Here is a 20,669-nt window from a genome sequence, read left to right on the forward strand (position 1 = left end):
AAAATTAAAAATAAAAAGAAATTCTAAATGATAGAACAGCGAACAGCATCTAAAATTATATTTTTTTTCATATGAAGCATGAAATGATCCATGATACTGAACACAAAAGCACATTTTTTGGCCAATTCTTTATGTACATCATCATGAAAAAATAATGAAAATGGTAAACAAGATTCACAGGAAGACACAAGAAACTTACACCAAGCTCAGATGTTCCCTTCAAGCGTGAAAGATCCGCAAGCAAATTATTTTTCATGTTATCGATTTTTTAAAGTTTTTTTTTAAGACTTTTTGGTTTTGGATTCATTTTATGTACAAAATTACATGAATGTATGATCATGGTATTTACAATGTGATTTTTTTGTTGGGATTGTGATTTTGTAAAAGGATACTTACATAGTACTAAACAGTTCCCGATATTCATCATCTCCTTTATTTTCGCTGATCAAGAGATCCAGCTTGTCAATTAGTTCACTTTCCACAAGACGGAAAGATCCTCGTGAGGCCTGGAAAGTAAGGCGTTTTAAAATTAGTTAAAAACTAGTGATAGGCCTCTCTCTAAACCATCCTATTGTAAGAGATATTTGTAATGTGATCAAACTCGCAGATTCTATAATATACAAATACAATTTATTGCTGAAGTTGAGATATTAGATATATCCTCTATATTAGATTATCCTCTATAATTATGCCGAAGTAATAATTAAAATCGGTTAAGCGGAAGCCGAGATAATTGAAGTTATGTGTTATTATGAAAATTGTTTTTTCGACTGTGGCGCCCCTAGAGTCAATTCTACGAAGTTCAAATGTTCTATAAAGTTGTAGAACTTTGTGAAACCTTTCATTTTTGCACCCTCAGTCGTCAATTTCGGTCAAATAGAACCGGGGACAGCGTTTTGAATTTCGTGAACTTTGATCCCTCATATCTCAGATCCTATTGAAACTTGCAACATTCTTTTTAACATTACTGCATTAATAGCAAAAGAAAGCGGAATAAGGAATCACAAGGAAAAATTCCTCAGAATTTTCCAGTATTTTTCCTTAGTAAATTCCACGGAAATTCTCCATGGTATATTTCCAAGGAAATTCCCATGGATTTTTAGTGGTTTTTTTGTGTGAAATATTTCCTAGGAAATTTACGTGGATTGAACATGGATTTTTTCACTAAAGAAAATGGAGAACAAATGAAGCTGTCACATGCATTTCATATTTTCATTTCCCTATATTAAAAAAAAAAATAATAAACTTCACGAGGACTTTGATATGTTTTGTTAAATCAGCGATAATGAATTTACACTTTAGATAAGAAAAAGCTTTCGTACAAAAAAATATTTTCCTAAAAAAATACATTCCATGAAATAAAACCACATTTTAGGTCTGCAGTCTGTTTAGTTATCAGTTATCACTTCACTATTATCTACACAAAACGCAGCGTCGCATAATTCATAATATTATATGTAACACAGAAATCACACACAAAATCACACAGAAAATGCTCGCCGTAGCCTCACCGTATTTCGTTAATTTACGCATTTTGATTGCAATTCTTATGCAAATTCCCGATTACCGTATTAACTTAACTCATACTCGGTGGCACTAGGTGAAAATAATACAAGAAAATTTAAGAAATAAAACGAAAAAGAGATAAAGTATGAGCAAAAAAACTACGAATTATTTCTCTTAGTTTTTTTTGCTCACCGTTTATCGAATATTCGTTTTATTTCTTCAATTTTCGTATATTATTTTCATCTAGTGCCACCGAGTATGAGATAAGGTAATACGGTAACTGAGAATTTGAGTAAGAATTGCAATGAAAATGCGTAAATTAACGAAATACGGTGGGGCCACGGCGAGCATTTTATTGTCAATGTGATTCTGCCCTAACTCTTCCGAATATTACACCTAAATAGAAGTAAAATCAACTCTAAAATATAATTAATCAAAAATCTATATAATAGTATTAATTAAGTTAGTAGTTATTTTTAAATAAATCACAATAGGGTAAATGTCCTAATTCAAAACCATTTCCAGACGCTTTAACTCTGACAGAAGATTCAACACATTAAGTTCATATTTTTTCTGAAGAGAATTACATAAATTTGCTCCTTGACTCTTCTAGAATGTCACTGTTTAGTGAAAATTCTTTAGATATAATTTGAAAACTTCTTAAATACAAGAAAAATACGCGAGCGTAAAATGCCTCTTTTGGAAACATATTAATCCAAATGGAGACAAGGGAAAGTTTCTAATTGGAGACAAACAGTGTATAAGTGAAACCGCGACGAAAGGCTTCCAAAACTTTATTGAGTTGCTCTTGAGTGCAGGATTTGTTCTTATTCCTGATCTTTTCTCCTTTCCCATCTTCCCATCTAAAACAATAAGAAAATCTCTCCAAAAAAATCATATTTCCTGGGTTTCCTATTGAATCATTTGCAGACACTTCACGAAATTGGTAATTATTTCATTTGAAAATTTCATGCAGCGTTAACAATAAAGATTAGCACTTAATTTAACCAAAATTAGCCAAAAATATGACATAAATGTTAAACAAAACGAATAAACAACAGTCACCTTATTGTGCTTTTCATTGGAAAACATGGTCGATCTATGAAAAATTCGATGATGAAAAGGTACACTTTTAATTTTTCTGAGAAATTAACAAATTAAAATTTGTGAATACGAATGGATTTTCGCTTTATTTGCAGCAAAATTAACTAAATAATGAAACTGTGGTATGGAAAATATATAAATATAGTAATTTAGTACTGTATTTATCATGAAAACACTGACGTTTCCATTTACAGTAGTGAAAAATTTCCATTTGGAGCAGGTTTTGAATTACCTTAATTTACCCTAAACAAATCAGATTTGACAACTGAGAATCTATGAAGTGAAGTTAGCGTCGCCTATTGAAAAGCAATGGCGACTGGTGGTAAATCCATTTTAGAATAATACCACTTTCCGCCATGGCTCATTTTTACATAAGAATTATATAAAATGAAATATTAACTAACTAAATACAAATTTTATGTATTCGCTGAATGTAATTAATTGTTCAATAGATAAATTATTTATTCAAAATCGTAAATTTCGGTCGATAAAAATTTGATGACATTTAGTATATTTGGTCACAGAAGCTCAAATTTACAGGCAATTCGAATTGGATCACATTCAGAATCTTTCTTACAATAATTTAATCAAGGCTTATCACTGTTTAAAATTTAAAAAAAAATCTGGTTTTTAAAAAAATATTTTTACGGAAATTATCAAAATAGTGGTAAACTCACCTGTTCACACTGCATCATATCGTAGAAAACAGTCAGTGTAGCTCGTCGTAAAGCTGGCTCTGGAACAAGGGTCACCTCAAGAAACGGTCCAACCATCGACGGGATGAAGTGCAACTTGTGATCTCCCAATTGTGACCACATACTCAGAATTTGGAATCCCATGAGAACTCTCATGTCTCCATGAGCATGAAGAATTTTCCGTCTCTTTGTCTCATGATACTGCTCCAGCTGCAAACACGGTTGAGTGAGGAAGGATACAGCTAGACTAAAATAGGCCCACCACAATTGTGAATCAAAAATATTCGGTCCAAGATATCGATAAACTAGAGGTTTTGCAAATTCCTCAAGTGCCTTCCGGACAACATCATTAGCCGCCATCTTCATTACGAGCCAATCATTGGGGAAAACTTGCCAGTCTTGCGTTAGGAGTTCCTTGAAAACAGCCAAAGTTCGATGGAGAAAATCTTTCAATTCCATCGATTCACCATTCATACTCAATTCATCCCAGAGATGTTTATAGTGCACTTCATCCATTTGCTGCAAAATTCCCAGCATTACTGCCACAAGGGGAGATAGGACACTCGGAGAACCCTCCATAATGATCATAATAGCTTGCATTAGCATATCCAGAATATTTGTGGATAGTGCATCTAAATCATGTTGGAGAGTATTTGAGGGCTTTTCCAGTTGTTGCTGTTTCAAATCATGCGTATGACTAAGGATTTCAGCCAATATCTCACTACAGAGACGTAGTTCATCTCTCCTGGCCAGATGAATCCTCAAATGTTTGCATGCAACCGTAAGGATTACCGATCGAGATTCATCATCATGGAAAAGTTGTCCAGACACCAAATCCTTCACAGCTTGCATTTTTGCCTGAATTAGACGTGGCTGAGAATCCCTCGGGACAGCATCTAGCATATTCCTGGCCAAAACACCCAATTCGGACGGTGGCAGAGTCCCTTTCAACTGTTCCAGAACAATTCCCGTTGAATGCAACAGTGCCTCTTGCGTCAGCAAAATGACATCGTAAGATGGCACAGAGAGCATTCGATTGAGAGCTGTAAACAGTGAATAGAGATCACGCCTAAAAGACTCCTCATACTGCCCTCCAGTGGCTCTTGAAAACAATTTTCTAGACTGAATAATCAACTTGAAAATATATTCAAGTGATCCAAAACACTTTTGAATGGGTTCTGGACGTTCCGCTGATGTCATCCATTCAGCCAAATGCTGTACAGATGTTATGAGTCCTTTGTACACAAGAGCAGCAGCAAAGTGATTCTCAATGTACTCATCAATGACTGGCTTAAAATGCTGAAATTTACTACTCTGCAGAAGACTGAAGATACTAACAAGAACATGAAATACTAGCCCAGAATGTTCAGTACTATTTCCCTCTTCATTTGAAAACATTGCAAACAGCGCATCCAAAACATCCTGCAAAAATTTCACCAATTCCTCATCCCTCAACCTCAAAACACGCGTAAGGGCATCCTGAATTTTCTCCGGATGTGTCCTCCATTGCAACAGAGACAGCAAATCGGCATTTTGAGTGAGTTTTGTCGAACACAAAAGACTCCTTACATAGAGAGTCTCCTTTGAACTTCGATGAAATACTGAACTATTATCTTGTTGAGCTTGTTCATCATTTGCCCAACATGGAAGTTTCAAGTAACTGGCTGAAATAAGCTTTGTGGGATCTTCACACTTGTACACATACAACTCATGCATCCCATCAGCCAAAGTTGCCCCACTTGGTTCCATTAGACGAGCAAAACTGAACCCAAACAGCTTAGGATCACTTTTTTCGCGTGTTGAGCAATGCCTAAATTCAAAACGAATGTGAGCCATTGAAAATTTCTCAATGGGCACACTGAGTCTCAATGTCTCATTCCAGCAGGGTGAATTGTGGTGATAGAGGATCATTGTGCGATAGGTATTGTAGGGCTCCATTCCCGAAGCTCCCCACAGACACTCACTGAGAATCTTTCCAGTGGCATCATAAACCAATACTGTCACTTCAATATTCTTAGCTGTGCTCTTTCCTCCACGCTCAAACTCCCCCCGTTCGAGCGTCAGAAAGAGATCATTGCGGACATCCCCGGGCATTATCACATCAGGGAAGCCCATTTTTCGTGTGATTGTAGTGCCCTGTGAGAAAAAATTATTGCAATTTGAAAATAGGCCACGCCCACAGAATAATAGGCCTGGTCTATTTTTAAGCACCCCTTGGACCCCGCCTCTTCCAAAAATTGAACTAAGACAAAGCTTTAAAAAAAATACTGAAACAAAATGACAGTAAAATAGAGATGGCAAAGCGTCACATTTGCGGAATGCTCGAACCTAGTCCCCGGCGAGTAGCCTTCAAAGTTGAAGCCAATTTCTTACTTTCACATACAAATGTGTATGGGAATTTTTCTGCATTCGTGACCGTTACACGATATATGTCAAAATTGAAGTGAGCCTTGTGTACAAGACTCTGAGCCTTGTAAAGAGGGATGAATATACTATATATCTGTCTAAATGCGGTCTTGTTCTGAGAAGTGTAAGTTGAGTTTCTGATCAATTTGTGAGTTAGCTTCAAACAGCTTCATAACAAAAACACTTCGCCGGCTGCTAGGCTCGAACACTCATGAGACAGAGCTCTCTGTGAAATATTTTTCCGTATGGTTATTTAGTGCTTATTGGATTAATAGCGACTAAATTGATTCTAAATCGAAATGGAAAATTGGTAAGGAAGTGCATATTTTTGAATGGCTTGGCATTTAGAATGTCTGATGCAAGCACACGGACAAATAACAAAAGTGTAAATTCGAGAAAGATGGGACATTTATTACTGATGCAGCTGCATCGAAAATTTCAAGACCTTTCTGAAAAATTCAAAATTCCGATGGTATAATGCTCTGGGCGGACTGTTAGTTGATCCTGAGCTACTTGTACTACAAGTACGTCAACACACCCTTAATAAGAGAAATCATGTCGGGCCGCCATTACCAGTTGTGCTACTATACCCGTTTTCCAAGTACTCGGTTATTTTGATTTCACAATTTTTGTCCTTTTTTTTTACAAGTATTCTGGACGTTTTCGAATTAACAGTCCCCATTTTGTCTTAGTTCGGAAATGTTGTGGACGTTCTTGGACTAATATTCCTTAATTTGTCCTTTATTACAAGTATTCGGAACACTTTTGGATTAACAGTTCCCGTTTTGTCCTATCTAGCAAGTATTCTGGACCAAATTAAACCGAATCGGTTAAAATAAGTGTTCTGTATGGACGAAATGTTCATCTGAACCACCTTCAAAACATATCCAAATTAAAAGAAATCGTAGGAGCCGTTTTCGAAATAAACCAAAAAAAACATGGTTTTGAAGAGGATGGGGCTTATGGGAAGAAGAAAAAAAAACGTTTGGAGGTAATGCTTTTTTTGTCGGGGAGCTAATATCTCTTACCGTTTAAGCTCCAGTAGGGGAATTCTGTAACAGTATGACAATGTCATATGACAAATTTAAAATTTTTAATGTCGTAAATTTGTAAGTTACTAATTAAAAATCCGACTCATATAAGTTACTGAAAGATTCATAGACCTGCTTGCAATGTTCATTCGATACTTATACGCTTCAATGTTGGCCTACTCCAGAATTTACTATGAAAATTTGTCATATGACATTGTCATAATGTTACAGAATTCCCCTACAGGTTGGTGACACGTTGATAAAATACTGATTATATAACTTCTTTCTTTTTGAGTTCGAATTCGAATAGTAAAAAGATTTTTATGCCCGTTCAGGGAATCTACAAGGGCGGAAGCCCTTAGGGAAATTACTTGGATAAGCGCCCTAGCCAATAGAGTTTTCTCCGGAACTTTCAGCGTTCCTCCTAACGAACAGTTCCCTATACGACAGAGTGTACATTACATACTAAATATATTTTTTTAGTACTTTACTGTTCTCAAGTGTTTCTACATTACCGACATTTCTTTTTGTTGGTTCGTGTCTCGACAGCTTTCCCCCAGTTCTCGTGGTGTTCCAAAACCACAAAACAGTCGTGACAGGAACCAAAACAAAGAAAAATCGATTATATACAAGCATTTTAGAACACTCATGAGCTAAAAACATTTACAAGAGAAAGATTTCCCCTTTTCATTTTTCATAAGAATAGCACCATAAACCTATCTGCGATTAAGAACGTTCTTAGGAGAAATCAGCGCTGCTATTAGAATCATCTATATCAATTCAATTACCAAGGGGGAAGATTAACCTTCGGAAGAGGCTACAGATAACAGTTATTTTCCTTTATCCATATCATAAAGTTTTCTAAAACGTATAAAGCCAATCTGAATATTTTTAAAATTAGGCATTCAGTATCTAAATTCAACCCAGAAGGCTTTTAGAATTGATCCTACGAAACTTCTAAAATATAAGAATAGAGCTGTAATATTGTCCGTACGTAGAGATAAAATCTATCCTCGATTTTCCTAATATATTTGTCAGATAAGTTTAATAAATTTATTGGTGATCTTGACCTATAGAATGTAACGAAACTGACCACAGAAAGCATCGTTTAACATTCAATTTCGATGAGAAACTTCCTTTACTGCTCGAACTCAAAAGGACGACAGTTATAATCTGTTTTTTTTTTTCAAACTTTCACCGGTATGGCGTTCAAATCTTAAAAGTTATTAACTTTCGGTCTTAGATAACTTACAATTAAAAAGGTGATTTTTAGGATCTGTTGTACATAGGTAGTTTAGGCGAACATTTCGTGCATAGACCCCTATGACAGTAAAAAATTCGCATTTTGAATTTTTTAAAGTCAAACTTCAACTCCTATAAAAGACTCATTTATCAACCGATTTGCTTAAATTTGGATTTCTTGGAAGGGTCTTGAATTTTTTTTGCATCGTTCTTAATCAGTACTAAATCGATTACTTTTCGGTAATTGCTGTATTTTTTTAAAAAAATTATGGATTTTGAAGCTCGCTGCTTTTAGTATTTAATAAACTTATAGACCTGAACGGATCCCGGTCAAAATTCTTCAAGTCAAAATCTCGTATGGGCTAAAATGTCGAACGCCAGAATCTTGGAAGCATAGTCCCTAATGGATCAAAATCCGAAATATCCAACATCCCGTATAGGTCAAAATCCAGAAACGCCAAAATTTCAACCGCCAAAATTTTGAAAGCCAAAATCCTGTAAGAGCTAAAATGCCGACAAACCAAAACACCCGAAAGAACCAAAAGTCCGAATACTTTAAAGTGTCATATCTACTCCCACGATTGTTTATTTATTAGAAGGAAAGGGAAATTTTCTGTGTCTTGGGAAATTATTCCACACATTATCCTCGCATAATTTCATCCATTTCGGGATTTTGGCTTTTAGAGATTTTGGATTTATGGGGTTATGGAGTTCAATGTCTTGGTTTTCGAAATTTCGATCCATTCGAGATTTTGGTTTTTAGGGATTTTAGTGTTCTTGATTTTGGCCGGCCCGACCTGAATATTATCTCAAAATTCCTTTATTCGTCTACATCATTACCCTTCCCCTTGTTATACTTTTTTAACTTTCGTTTTTGTAAATGCGTAAGCTTATTATTGGAAACAATAAGCCAAAATTTTATCATTTTTTTTCCTTTAATTCTCCTCCTCCTTATCCAATATTTTTTTTTTTTTATTTTTATTTATTTATTTATTTATTTATTTTTTTTGAAATCGATTCAAGCGATTTTATTCATTTTTTATTTCGAAAATTGTCCTAATGTACATTTCGTCTACAGACACCTATGATCGAAAAAATCGCCGTTTTTTCGGTCGACTTTAAATTAGCTTACATGACTTATTTATGAACCGATTTGCAAATATTTTGGATTTATTTGAAAGGTATTGACATTTTCAACCAGAATACGTCAATCCCAATAACTTTAAATGTTGAAGATTATATTTTACAACAAATAAGATTAAAGATTACTTCAATGTAAATGGGCAAAACCATGCAAAAATGTCCACATTTTAACCCATTTTCAATTTAAATTGGTTACCCTTGATCTAACAAAGGCTAGTAAACCGACAAGTGTCTAAAAATAATGCAAAAAATAATAATTTACGGTCTGCTCTAAATAGTGTGTTTGAGCATTTCGCTAAGTTGAGACACTTTGCCATCTCTTTAAGACGAAAATTGCACACTTTCGTCTCTAACAGTAAACGATTTTCGCCCTGGGATGGGAGTGGCTTAAAAGGCACGTATATCAGCCGTATTAGAATTTTTTCGCAAACATGCAATAGGATTTTTTTATTTTTTTTTTTTTAATTATTGGATTTTTAGCATATTTCCCATTAATGATTTTGTTTCTTCTCGTAGAGCCCATTAGACCACGTCCTTTTAGGGGCGTGGTCTAATGTTATTTGTAACTGGACCCTTATTCAACAGATTTAACAGTTACTAATCGCAAATAAATAAAAATAAATTAATGAAATAAAGTTAAAATAAAATTAATTGTTGTATTATTCAGAAAGTCTTACCTGGAATAGCAGTGGTTGCTCCAATTTAGCCTGACCGAGACCTCCATGAAGGAGTTTAAGAGACACCACAAGCCCATAGTGATTTTGTCCACTTGCATTAATCGGAGAAAATTTCCCACTGGCCTTCTTGATGATCAACTCATGCAACTGATGAAAATCTTTTTCTTCACATTGGAAAATTTTGAAGCTAAATTCCTTCTCTTCGGGCTCAATTGAAGTGTCATATTGAGCAATTTCTCCCAATGGTAGTACACCGACACCATAGGGACGCCGATAGCTCTGGGACCCCAAGAGCTTATCACCTTTCTTAATACTTTCTGAATGCAGAATTCGTCCAACTCGCATTACATTGGCCACAAGATAGAGATCTCCACTGAGATCTGATACTCCCAAATCTGTAAAAACTGTACAATTGCTGTGGAGCTTCTCAACATAGTTGGAGAAGCCATCTTTGGATATTTTCACGAGGAATCTTTCAGACAAGGCTCTCATTCGACTTGCATTGCCATCATAAAGATAAAAATACACCTCAGCATCATCTCCAATTCTATGTCCGAAATCCCTCATGCAGAAATAGAGATGATGAGTGAGGATTGTTTTGGTCGCCTTCCGTCTCAATGTGCCTCGACTCTGAAGAACAATTAAATTTTGCAAAATTTTCAAATGAAAAATCTCTAAAAATAATTCTGTAACTTACAGAAGACGCTTTGGCATTTTCAGCACTATTCACATGTACATTGTGCAGAGATACTATTCCAATATTGTGCGGATTAACAGCTAATGGTCCAATCCTTGGCACTAAGTCCAGACATAATTTTCTGCAATGAACCAGAAAAAAAGATGAATATTTTAGTTAACTCGAATTAGCATTCTGGGTGTGATTCCACTTAACAAAAAACTTTCTAGTGCATTTACATGGAATCAATCACAGAGAAGCAAAAGAAAGAACCACAGTTCATTTTTTTTCTTTCTTTCTCGTCATATTCTTGTCTCGTCCGTCTTTTATGTGAAAATTCTAGGCGGTATTGATACTTTATGTTTAGTGTTTGCGTTTTATGATTCCAAGACAGTTTTCAACTCAACTGAGAAATTGGCTTCTTAAGCCTGCTTTGCATAAGAAAAGAACCATTATATTGTATTGCAATCTTGATCTTGACCATTCGTCTGTAAGTTTTGGTAAATAAACTATTTACTAAATGGCCTGAGACATCCGAAACACTTTATGAAGACTATAAATTCCCCGAAAAAATGCTCTTACAAATTTTATGTTGAATATTGGATTTCCCACATTCATTGTTAGATATGCCATCGATCCATTTAATTTCACACTTATCTTATAATACAATCATAATCATATAATTCCTCTGAGATTATCGCCAACTCAAAGCTCTAAGTAAGTGACAAAACAGATTTACAGAGAATTGGGAAAATAATTTTACCATATGAAAATTAAATTTAAAGTTATTAACATAAAGGTCAACACCAAAGTACCTAATACCTCATTTATTCATTATCTTTTACCGATGTCCACCAAAATCGCGAAAGCTAAAAACCCGAAAGCTAAAACCCCGAAAGCCAGAATCTTGAACGCCAAAATCCTGAACATCAAAATATCGAAAGCCAAAGTCCCGAATGGTCAAAATCTTGAAAGAGAGGAAATTCCGAAAGCCATTATATCGAATGTCAAAATCCTGAAAAGCTAAAATCCTGAAAACCAAAATCTCGAAAGCCATAATCCTGAAAAGCTAAAATCTCAAAATGCTAAAATCCTGAAAACTAAAATCCCGAAAGTTATAATCTCGGGAAGTCAAAATCTTAAACGTCAAAATCCCGAAAGCCAAAGTCCCGAATTGTCAAAATATTAAAAGAGACTAAATCCCGAAAGCCATTATACCGAATGCCAAAATCCTGAAAAACTAAAATCCAGAAGACTAAAATCCCGAAAGCAATAATCCTGAAAGCTAAATCCCGAAAGCCATAATCTCAGAAAGCCAAAATCCTGAACGTCAAAATACCTAAAATTTAAAAACCTAAGGGCCACAATCCCGAAATTTATAATCCAGAAAAGCTAAAATTTCGAAAAGCAAAAATCGCAAAAAGCTAAAAACCCGAAAGCTAAAAAAAACACCGAAGAGCCAAAATCTTGAATAGTCAAAATACCTATACTGAGCAGGATGAAGTTGTACGGAGCACAATGCGTTGAATCATTAGCGAAAGTACAAAAAATTTCCTTTTGTCTCCAACAAACTCGGATACAATCATAGGAATAGCTGTGACACTTTACGCATTCAAGACTTTTTTCTTTCGGGATTTTGACCGATCTTTGACCCATCTTTTATATATGGAAAATTATTGCCTCCAATTCGATTTTCCTGAAGATCCCTACAGCACTCCCTTTATAATACAGAAAGTCCACTTCTGTCTGTATTAAGGACCTCCGTTGCGTCGATTTTACTTTCACTTTCGCAGACCCAACGAATATCCATTTTTTATATCCTTATATCGCGTATTCCTTAATGAAAAGAATTTCTATAATCGTTTCCCTCAGTTTCACGAGATACATGAGGGACAGCTTTAGGTATCCTCGTGCCCCTCGTTGCCTTTTGAACACTTTAGCATCTATTTCATGTGATACTACTTATGTGAAACGTCTCAAATGAACAATTGCTATAGCAAGATTGAGCAACGTACCTAAAACCAAGCCTATTGACATCAGGATAGGGGAAGGATCAGTGCTAGCAGACATATTCAAATTTTCCGCGGTAAGTCCGATGAGTCCTTCATTAGCGAACGTCTTATAAATAATGATCGGAAAATTGTGTTCTCAACTAGATTTTGGGTAAAATTTGGAGTTCCGGAAACATCGAATTCCAGATAAACCTTTTTAAAAGTTCGAACCTCAGAGTAATACTACGGGGAGGACATTCGAATAAAAAATTTGTACCAGTTTTCATATAATTTTTTTTTTCATATTGAGTAAAATTAGTGTAACCAGCCTGGGGTAGAATGATAACTTTTGGATACTATACAATCGATAGTATCGATAAATCTATATGTTAGATTAAGTGAATGGCGACTTTTCAAGGAGCCATTCATTTCGACATTCTTAAAAGAATGTTACCGTTGATAAATATCTATATTAGTGCAAGAAAGTGCAGCTATCGTTTAAATTTTTCAGAATCGACAATCGATAGTATCGAAAATAAGTTATCATGTTACCCCTGGTTGCTCGGGCAATGCTCGCACTTTTATAATGAATTGAATGAATTACTTCACGCTATTTTTAATTGATAGCTTATTATAAAAGGGACAGATAATCCTAACCGGCTTATGTAGGTGAGATTCTTAACGTGAGCTAGCTCGGAGTGCATGCAAATTCGATTTAGAGCTGAAGTTGGGAGACGCCATTCAGTTATCTTGAATCAAATTCGTGAAATTATACAAGTTTTGTATTTGAACCAAAATGTCAAGGATTTGGATGAACTGACAGAAAAGTGTTATATGGGTGAAATGTAGACCAGAATGTTCTCTATAATTTTGCCGTAGAACTTGAACTCATCGATTACTCAGAAGCCAAGATAAGCGAGGTTTTTTGTTTCTTAACTCGTTTTTTCATCCAGAGTGCCCCAAGTAGTCATTTGTTGAACTTCAACTAAATCAAAGAATTGTTGTATTTTGCGGGACTTTCCATTTAAACCCCTATTTTAAGTGTCTTGGTGGAGTAGAGGCAGTCAAATTGGCATCTGAGTGATTTCAAAGCGTTATTATGGGAAAAATCAATTTTTTCACACTTAAACGGCAAAATCGGAGTGATAGCGTAGTCTGAGCGGAAAATGATGTATGGATGAAATGTAGAGACAAATGTGCTCTACAATTATGTTGAAGTAATCATCAAAATCGGTTCAGCGACAGTCGAGATAATTGAGGTTATGTGATATTGAAATTGGTTTTTCGACTGTGGCGCCCTGGTGTTAGTCCCACGAAGTTCAAATATTCTAGAAAGTTGTAGCATTTGGTGAGATCTTTCGTTTAAGCCCTCATTCATCAAAATCGGTCACATAGAACCGGAGATATGATTTTTTGAATTTCGTGAACTTTGACCCCTCATATCTCCGGTTCTATTGAAACCACAGCGCACATACGCACCATTTTGGAAACGTCCTAGACTGGACTACTACATACTAAAATTTCATTAACTTGCACAATGCCGTTTTTGAGAAAAGTGACTTTGAATTTCGATGAATTTTGACGCTATCACAGCGCCACCTGTGGTGACTTTTTGAACTTCCATCTGAAAGTGCTCATCGAGACGAAACCAAAAAGGTAAAATTTAGGTCGCTATGTTAATTAGAACCGGAGATAGAGGCCGGTCAATGTTCGAACTTTGACCCCTTATAGCTCGGGTCAGGGGTTATGGATCGACTTAAGGTTTTTTTTGTTTGATAGGTATAATCAACGGCTACAACATACTAAATTTTCAGCCCGATGCACAATGGAATTTTTGAGTTATTTAACTTTTAAGATTTAAAAAATTTCTTTTTAAAAAAAGCGCCCCTAGCGGTGGTTTTATGAACTTGCGATGTTAGAAGGAGAAGTGGCATTTCACGAGAGCTTTCCAAAAAGCCCTCACTTTTTAAATTCTGACAATTAGAACCGGAGTTATGGCCATTTTAAGAAATTTTTTTTGGACCCTTATAGCTCGGGTCAGGGGGGTCGGGGGACCTTAAGTTTGGTATTGATGGAAAGCTCTAAGGCCCAGCTATAACATACTAAAATTTGAGTCCGCTGAATGCCATAGGGGCGGAGCTATTGAGAAAACAAAAAAAGGGGGGTCTTCAAAATGGCGGAAGGAGGGGTGGGGGGTGGGGGGTCTATGCACCAAGTTGCAATTTTCACCCGATATATAACCTTTGCCGAAAACCGCAAGTCGATATCTCTTTTAGTTTAGGAGCTATTAAGCTCCAAAGAGCGGCCGGCCGGCCGGCCGGCCGGCCAGCCGGCCGGCCGGCCGGGAACGTAAATTAGCCACATATATATTCGTGATCAGGAAGTGCTGAAACACATTTTGGCCAAATTTGAGGTCGATCGGACGACATGAAATTTTGTTAGGATTATAGTAGGTGAGATTGTTAAAAATCTCACCTAATAGAAGTCCAATTGCGTGGGGCCCACAAAAAAATCGGGAAAGCTATTCTCTTCCTTTTGTAGAAGAACTTTTTTTTATAGCGGCCATCGGTGGTAGATTATCTCTAAAAAGAAACTTCAAGATGTACTCACTAAAAGAAACCCTCAGATTCGGAATTTTTACTGATTCTCGTTCATAACTGGTATATAAAATCTGCAAAAGATCTTTTCTACCGTTTTGCTCTTCAACGCTAAGACGGCGGTGGACTCTATAAACCACAAAATCCCTTATTATAAGGAAATTGTGCTTCTAAAGCATTGTTGCTATATTTATCTAAAATCCAGTATTTTTCTATCACAGAACCGAAAATAAGATATCATCTTGTTATAACGCACAAGACAACTCAATAAAGTTTTTGTGACACGGCCTCTGTAAGATCGTCACTGAGTGAATCTGAGTGAGAGTACTACTATGACTGCTATCGCTGCTACTAACCAGATATTTTGAGCATTTGAAACATTCGGTAAAATTTCAACAGTCAAAAGTTTTCGCGAAATCTTTAAAGCTCTGGACTAACAATATAATAAGAACCGGAGCTGTTAAAAGGCTGGGCAACTGAGCATCATTTTGATCGTCATACAAGAGAACCCATTGAATTCCTCCATCTCACTCAAGCCAACTTCCTACCTCAAAGTATCCCGCGGGACAGAGTGAGATGCGACCTCTGAAATTGTGGAATTCAAATAAGACAAAAGCACCAAAACCTATGGCGAGTTCAAGACATTTCTCGCGGTGCCTTTTGGAACACCAACGGTGCACCAAGAGCGAAAGAGTAAGAGGTAAAAATCCGTTCCGGTGAGTCTCTTTGTACATAAATTGGCTGGGTATGGAGTTTTCTGTTGCGACTTCGTGTCGTTCTCCTCCAAATCATCTTCTCTCCAGCACCTCTTCCTCCTGACCCACCCTCAACCTATCGCACACTTTTATTATAAGCCATCAGCAACTGAAAAACTTGTTCCCAACACATCTCAAAAAGATCTTCTTTTTTTTCTTTAAAGACTCATGCACTGGAAAGTAATTCATCTGTATTGAACAAAGATCTTTCCATGTGTTCCCAAGAAATGGTCTCCATGGAGTCATTTATCACCTTTCAGGTATACAAAAATCTTAAGCACATAAGGTAAAACGCAATATTCTATCTCATGCAAGCGTACAAAATTCTTTAACACCATCTCGCTCCGTTTCAAATCTCTTGAACTCATGCTCATCCCAAGAAGGAAGAATTTATTTTATTTCTTATTTACTTTAAGATGCGATGGCTGACGGAAAAGCAAGAAGCAGCCACAGATAGAACACAGTGAAGAATACTCGTATTACACATGTGTAATTCGGAATGAGAAGAAATCTCTCATACACCAAGAGATTTCCAAGCAGCATTATATAAAAAAAATTAAACTCTCCAGTAGCTGGTTGAGCTACCGATTTACACCATTCAAATAATCCACGTGTTGCTTTCTTTAAATCACTCACACGGACATTCGTTCTGTGTTTTTCTTTTTCTTTTTCTTTTTCTTTTTCTTTTTTGCAAAACCTATCAAAATCAGGTCACAAGATTTATAACCACTACTACATCGTCTTAATTTTATGCTATCGGTCACATACATTTTGGCATTGAATGCTTTTATCACATTTTCTTCTAAGCATTGGAATGATTCATTCAACAATAGCAATACTACACTTTATCTTGAGCAGATCAAAAAGAAAGCAATAGAAATATAATGCTGCTGTGTGGCATAAATGAATCACCGGCTTTGGTATTTAAAAAATCTTTTCCTGAGAAATATAAATCTTGTGTTGCTTTTTACCAATAAGTTTTTTTTTTCAATCGTGATTAAGGAGAATTTCTTCAAGAATTTTTCGCAAAAATTGAATAATCATTTTCATTAGGTATGCTTCGCGTTCTAGCAATCAAGATTTTCAGCAACCTTGTAAATACAGAAAAAAGTCTGAGCCAATTTCGCAAGCCCGTGGCGTAATTGGTATGTAAATGAAGATAATTTTCAAAAAAAAACGAACTTGAATAAAAATCTTGGGGCATTTTAAAAACAAAGTTAGTATTTTTTTTATAAAGTTTTTATAAAATACAATCACATTGTGGGGTTTGGATGAAAAATATGAAATTGAGTAATGACCAGCGCACAATAAATTTTGTTTGTAAACATGTTTTCAAAATTTCCCATGAGAATGAGCGAGATGACTAGATCTAGATCTCACTCACTCTCATTGAAATGTCAAAAACATGTTAAACTAAACAAAAGTTATTGTGCGTTGAGCATAATATAGACCAAAACATTTGAGATGGGCCTCTGCACACTAGAGAAATTTTTGTCCATATTGAAGCAAATTATCTACGCTTGTGTAGAAAAAACTGTCAAAAATGGACATAAATGTCTCTAGTACATAGAGGCCATAATGTTTTAAAGGTTTTAAAGAGCGCTTTCAGAAAAAGTAAGAGGATAGTTCCACGTGTATGAACTATTTAGATGGGTCCCGGACAAAATCCTGAAAGTCAAAATCCCGCATTTTTAAAGTGTCATAGCTACTCCCACGATTGCATCCGCCCTTGCTGGAGGCAAAGGAAAACTTTCTGTATCTTGTGAAATTATTCTCCATATAATTTCATCTGTTTCAGGATTTTGAATATTCGGGATTTTGGCTTGTGGGATTTTGACTTTAGGGATTTTGACCGTTTTGGGATTTTGGCGTTCGGGATTTTGTCTGCCTCCGATAAATAATACAATGCTTCTCTAATAGTGTAAACAAATAAAAAATCAGCACCATTTACACTTTTGCTATTTTTTGAATTTATCATAAATAGAATTTTATCATAAATTTGTTGTGGTCGTACACAAAAACTTGTTTAAAAATGATTCAAAATATTTAAATATTCATAGGTTTTAAATTTTACATTGAGTGAGAGAAATCTGATTAGATTGAAATAACATTCTAGTTATATTGAATTTACCCTTAAACGGTCTTCAGACAAGAGGTTTAGCCCAGTTCCCGACGGTCTTAAAATCCTAAATAACAACCAATTTTATAGATTTTCCTTTTTAGAATTTAATAGCTCATTTGTTTTTAATCGAATCCTAAGTCAAATTTTTCCAAAAAATCTTGATTGCTGAGGAATTAGAGCAGTTAAGCCATACGGCTAAGTCTCAGGTCTGAAGCCCATATTACAGAGGGCTTCAGATCTAATGCCCTATATAGACAGATATACAGCTTAGTAGGAAACTGATAGGTATTTAGTCTAGTCATTATTTAGTTTGTAATTACGTTAAGTCGTCTCTCGGATAAAGCCATAGGTCTGTCCAGCACATAAGTCTTAGTCATTTGGTTTAAAATTTTCAATTTTTTAATGGGATTAAATTATTAAAATAAGGTGATCTATTAGATACTAAAAAATCTGTAAAATTCGTTGTTAACTTCCAAAAACCGGTTTTAACCCCGTCTCAAAAATAGGTCGATTATCAGGTTTTTCGATAATCCGTCCGCGATTAACCGTTTTTGGAATCGCAAGTTGCTATTTAGGATTCCAATACCTTCGGGAACTGGGCTAGGCCTCTAGTCTGAAAACCAGTTTACGGTATTAATCCGAAATAAGTGTACATATTACCTTTAATAGGTGTATTTGTTAAACTTACAGTTAACATTTTGAAAAAAAAAAACTCTATGAAGTTCTAAAATTATTTATCAAGATGTTGATCTATTTTTTCACCTAAAAAGTGTAACGGTTATGACAAAAAAGGCTAATACACAGTCGCACTTTTACAATTATAATTTATTTATCTAGGTATTGTGCTATATTTTTTTGAAATAGTCAAAATCTATGCACAGAGAAAGACTATCAATTATTGAACTCATGTGAAAAATTCTCAAGAGCAGAATAATACCCCTGGCATATTTGAAGCGTTTTAAATCAGAATACTATATCCAACCAAGACTTTGTGTTTCATTATTATTTTGCGACCATTAATTTATGAGCCGGTAAATTAAAAATAAATATGTAAAACAACCGTGAGTAACCCAGCAAAACTTCGATCTGCAATTCTGCACTTTTGAATTTTTAACCTTTCTTGTCATTCAATCGGATACTTCGTGTGGCTTCGGCATAGTCGTGCGACTTCGTGAGCATCGCGAATTTCTTTCGTGTTTGCTAACCATTTCCTTCCCCTTCGTATTTTCTATTATGGCTAATTTAATAATATTGTATTATAACATTATAATAATATTGTAAAAAAAGAGTGTATTCACGTAAAATTGTTGAATAAAAATTGAATTTTAAATAAATTGAAATACATATTTTTATGTAGTTAAAATAATGTTTAGAAACATTAGAAAGGGTAGAAGAAATGTAGAAATCATCTAAATACTCTAAAGAAATTCTGCAGATAATTTTAAAATTTTCTATAGAAATTCTGCAGAAAATTCTGCAGAATTTTCATACAACGATCGGATCCACCTTAGAACAAAATTCTGCAGAAATTCTGCTGATTTTTCGGCAGTTAGTAATTCAAATCTTACGAATTTCTGCAGAATTCTGCAGAATTTGCCGGGTGGGAAGAAAACACCTTAGGGGTATTGTTGCCAACTGACAGAATTTAAATTCAAATGATTATTGTAAGCTCTTCTGGCAAATCTTTAGTTCAGTTTAATGGCGTGCAGACTCAGTGAAAAACGTGCTCTATATTGCTCTCTAAAGTTTATTGATTTAAAGTGATCTATAGGTGAGAGTATGACTTCTAAATTTGAGATTTGTTTCTGATGTTTAATGTAATTTTGCAGATATTAGAAATTTGATTGAATTGATCAGGGAAACTAGAAGAGATAAGGAAAGGAGAAGATTCTCAGAATGTAAGGTTAGCTAAAAGACAAAATGACACGCCATTAACTATTAATTAATTATTTTCAGATTCCTATCGTTCTATTGTTCTATCGTTCTGTTCCATCTATAATATTAATAAAGTTTGTTTGAAAGAAATGAAGACTGATTTGGAACAGGTATCAAATTTACAAAACTTTAAGAAATAACTAGCATAGTTCTCACTAGCAGTCGACATCATTTATGATACTTTTAATGTCTTGAAATTATAAATAAATCTAATGAGGTTTTAACCACTAAAGAATTGATAAAGAACGTACAATAGATTTTTTATGACAATCATCGTTATATAAGAATATTATTTTAAACACTTATTTCTAACTAGTACAAACTGGCAGAAAATTCGTAGTTACATAAATTCCGCAAGTATTCTTTCGCAATATTTTTTTTATCTCTAAACGAATGAAAGCCTTCGTAGAAAAATTGCAACAGTTTAACAGCTGAATGTTGAATCGAAGTATAAAGATAATTCGAGGATGATCCACCGTTTTCTAATGTTTGAACGAGAAATAGAATAAATTTAAACAGTGGATTAAAGTTTAAGCCAAAAATTAGACCCCCGATTTCGGAGGTATAATTTTTGGCTTAAAGATGGAATAAACCTGTCCACATCTATTCGTAAATTCTTCTCGAAAATACTGTTAAATGATACCAAATAGATCTAATCTGCACTTTAGTGGATTTAATGAAAAGAAATAAGGCTTTCACTCTATTTACAGCTTCTTAAAAAGCCAATTTTGCCTGAAATAAAAAGAAACATCCACCATATGCAACTTCAATGAGTCGCCACTGAAGTAG

At 35.0% G+C, this 20,669-nt stretch overlaps 1 protein-coding gene across 2 annotated transcripts in view; it reads right to left on the bottom strand.

Annotated features, from left to right (window-relative positions):
* LOC129798799 (dedicator of cytokinesis protein 3) overlaps positions 1-20,669 on the bottom strand; it is a 74,530-nt gene that overhangs the window by 5,611 nt on the left and 48,250 nt on the right. For both annotated transcript variants that reach the window (XM_055842147.1, XM_055842148.1), the window contains exons 4-7: positions 10,502-10,622; positions 9,805-10,434; positions 3,288-5,441; positions 397-506 (exon numbers count right to left, since the gene is read on the bottom strand). In XM_055842147.1, the coding sequence (XP_055698122.1) occupies positions 397-506; positions 3,288-5,441; positions 9,805-10,434; positions 10,502-10,622 (3,015 nt within the window). The remainder of the gene's footprint in view (positions 1-396; positions 507-3,287; positions 5,442-9,804; positions 10,435-10,501; positions 10,623-20,669) is intronic.

The sequence above is a fragment of the Phlebotomus papatasi genome, chromosome 1, assembly GCF_024763615.1.
Source record: "Phlebotomus papatasi isolate M1 chromosome 1, Ppap_2.1, whole genome shotgun sequence".
Lineage (NCBI taxonomy): Eukaryota > Metazoa > Arthropoda > Insecta > Diptera > Psychodidae > Phlebotomus > Phlebotomus papatasi.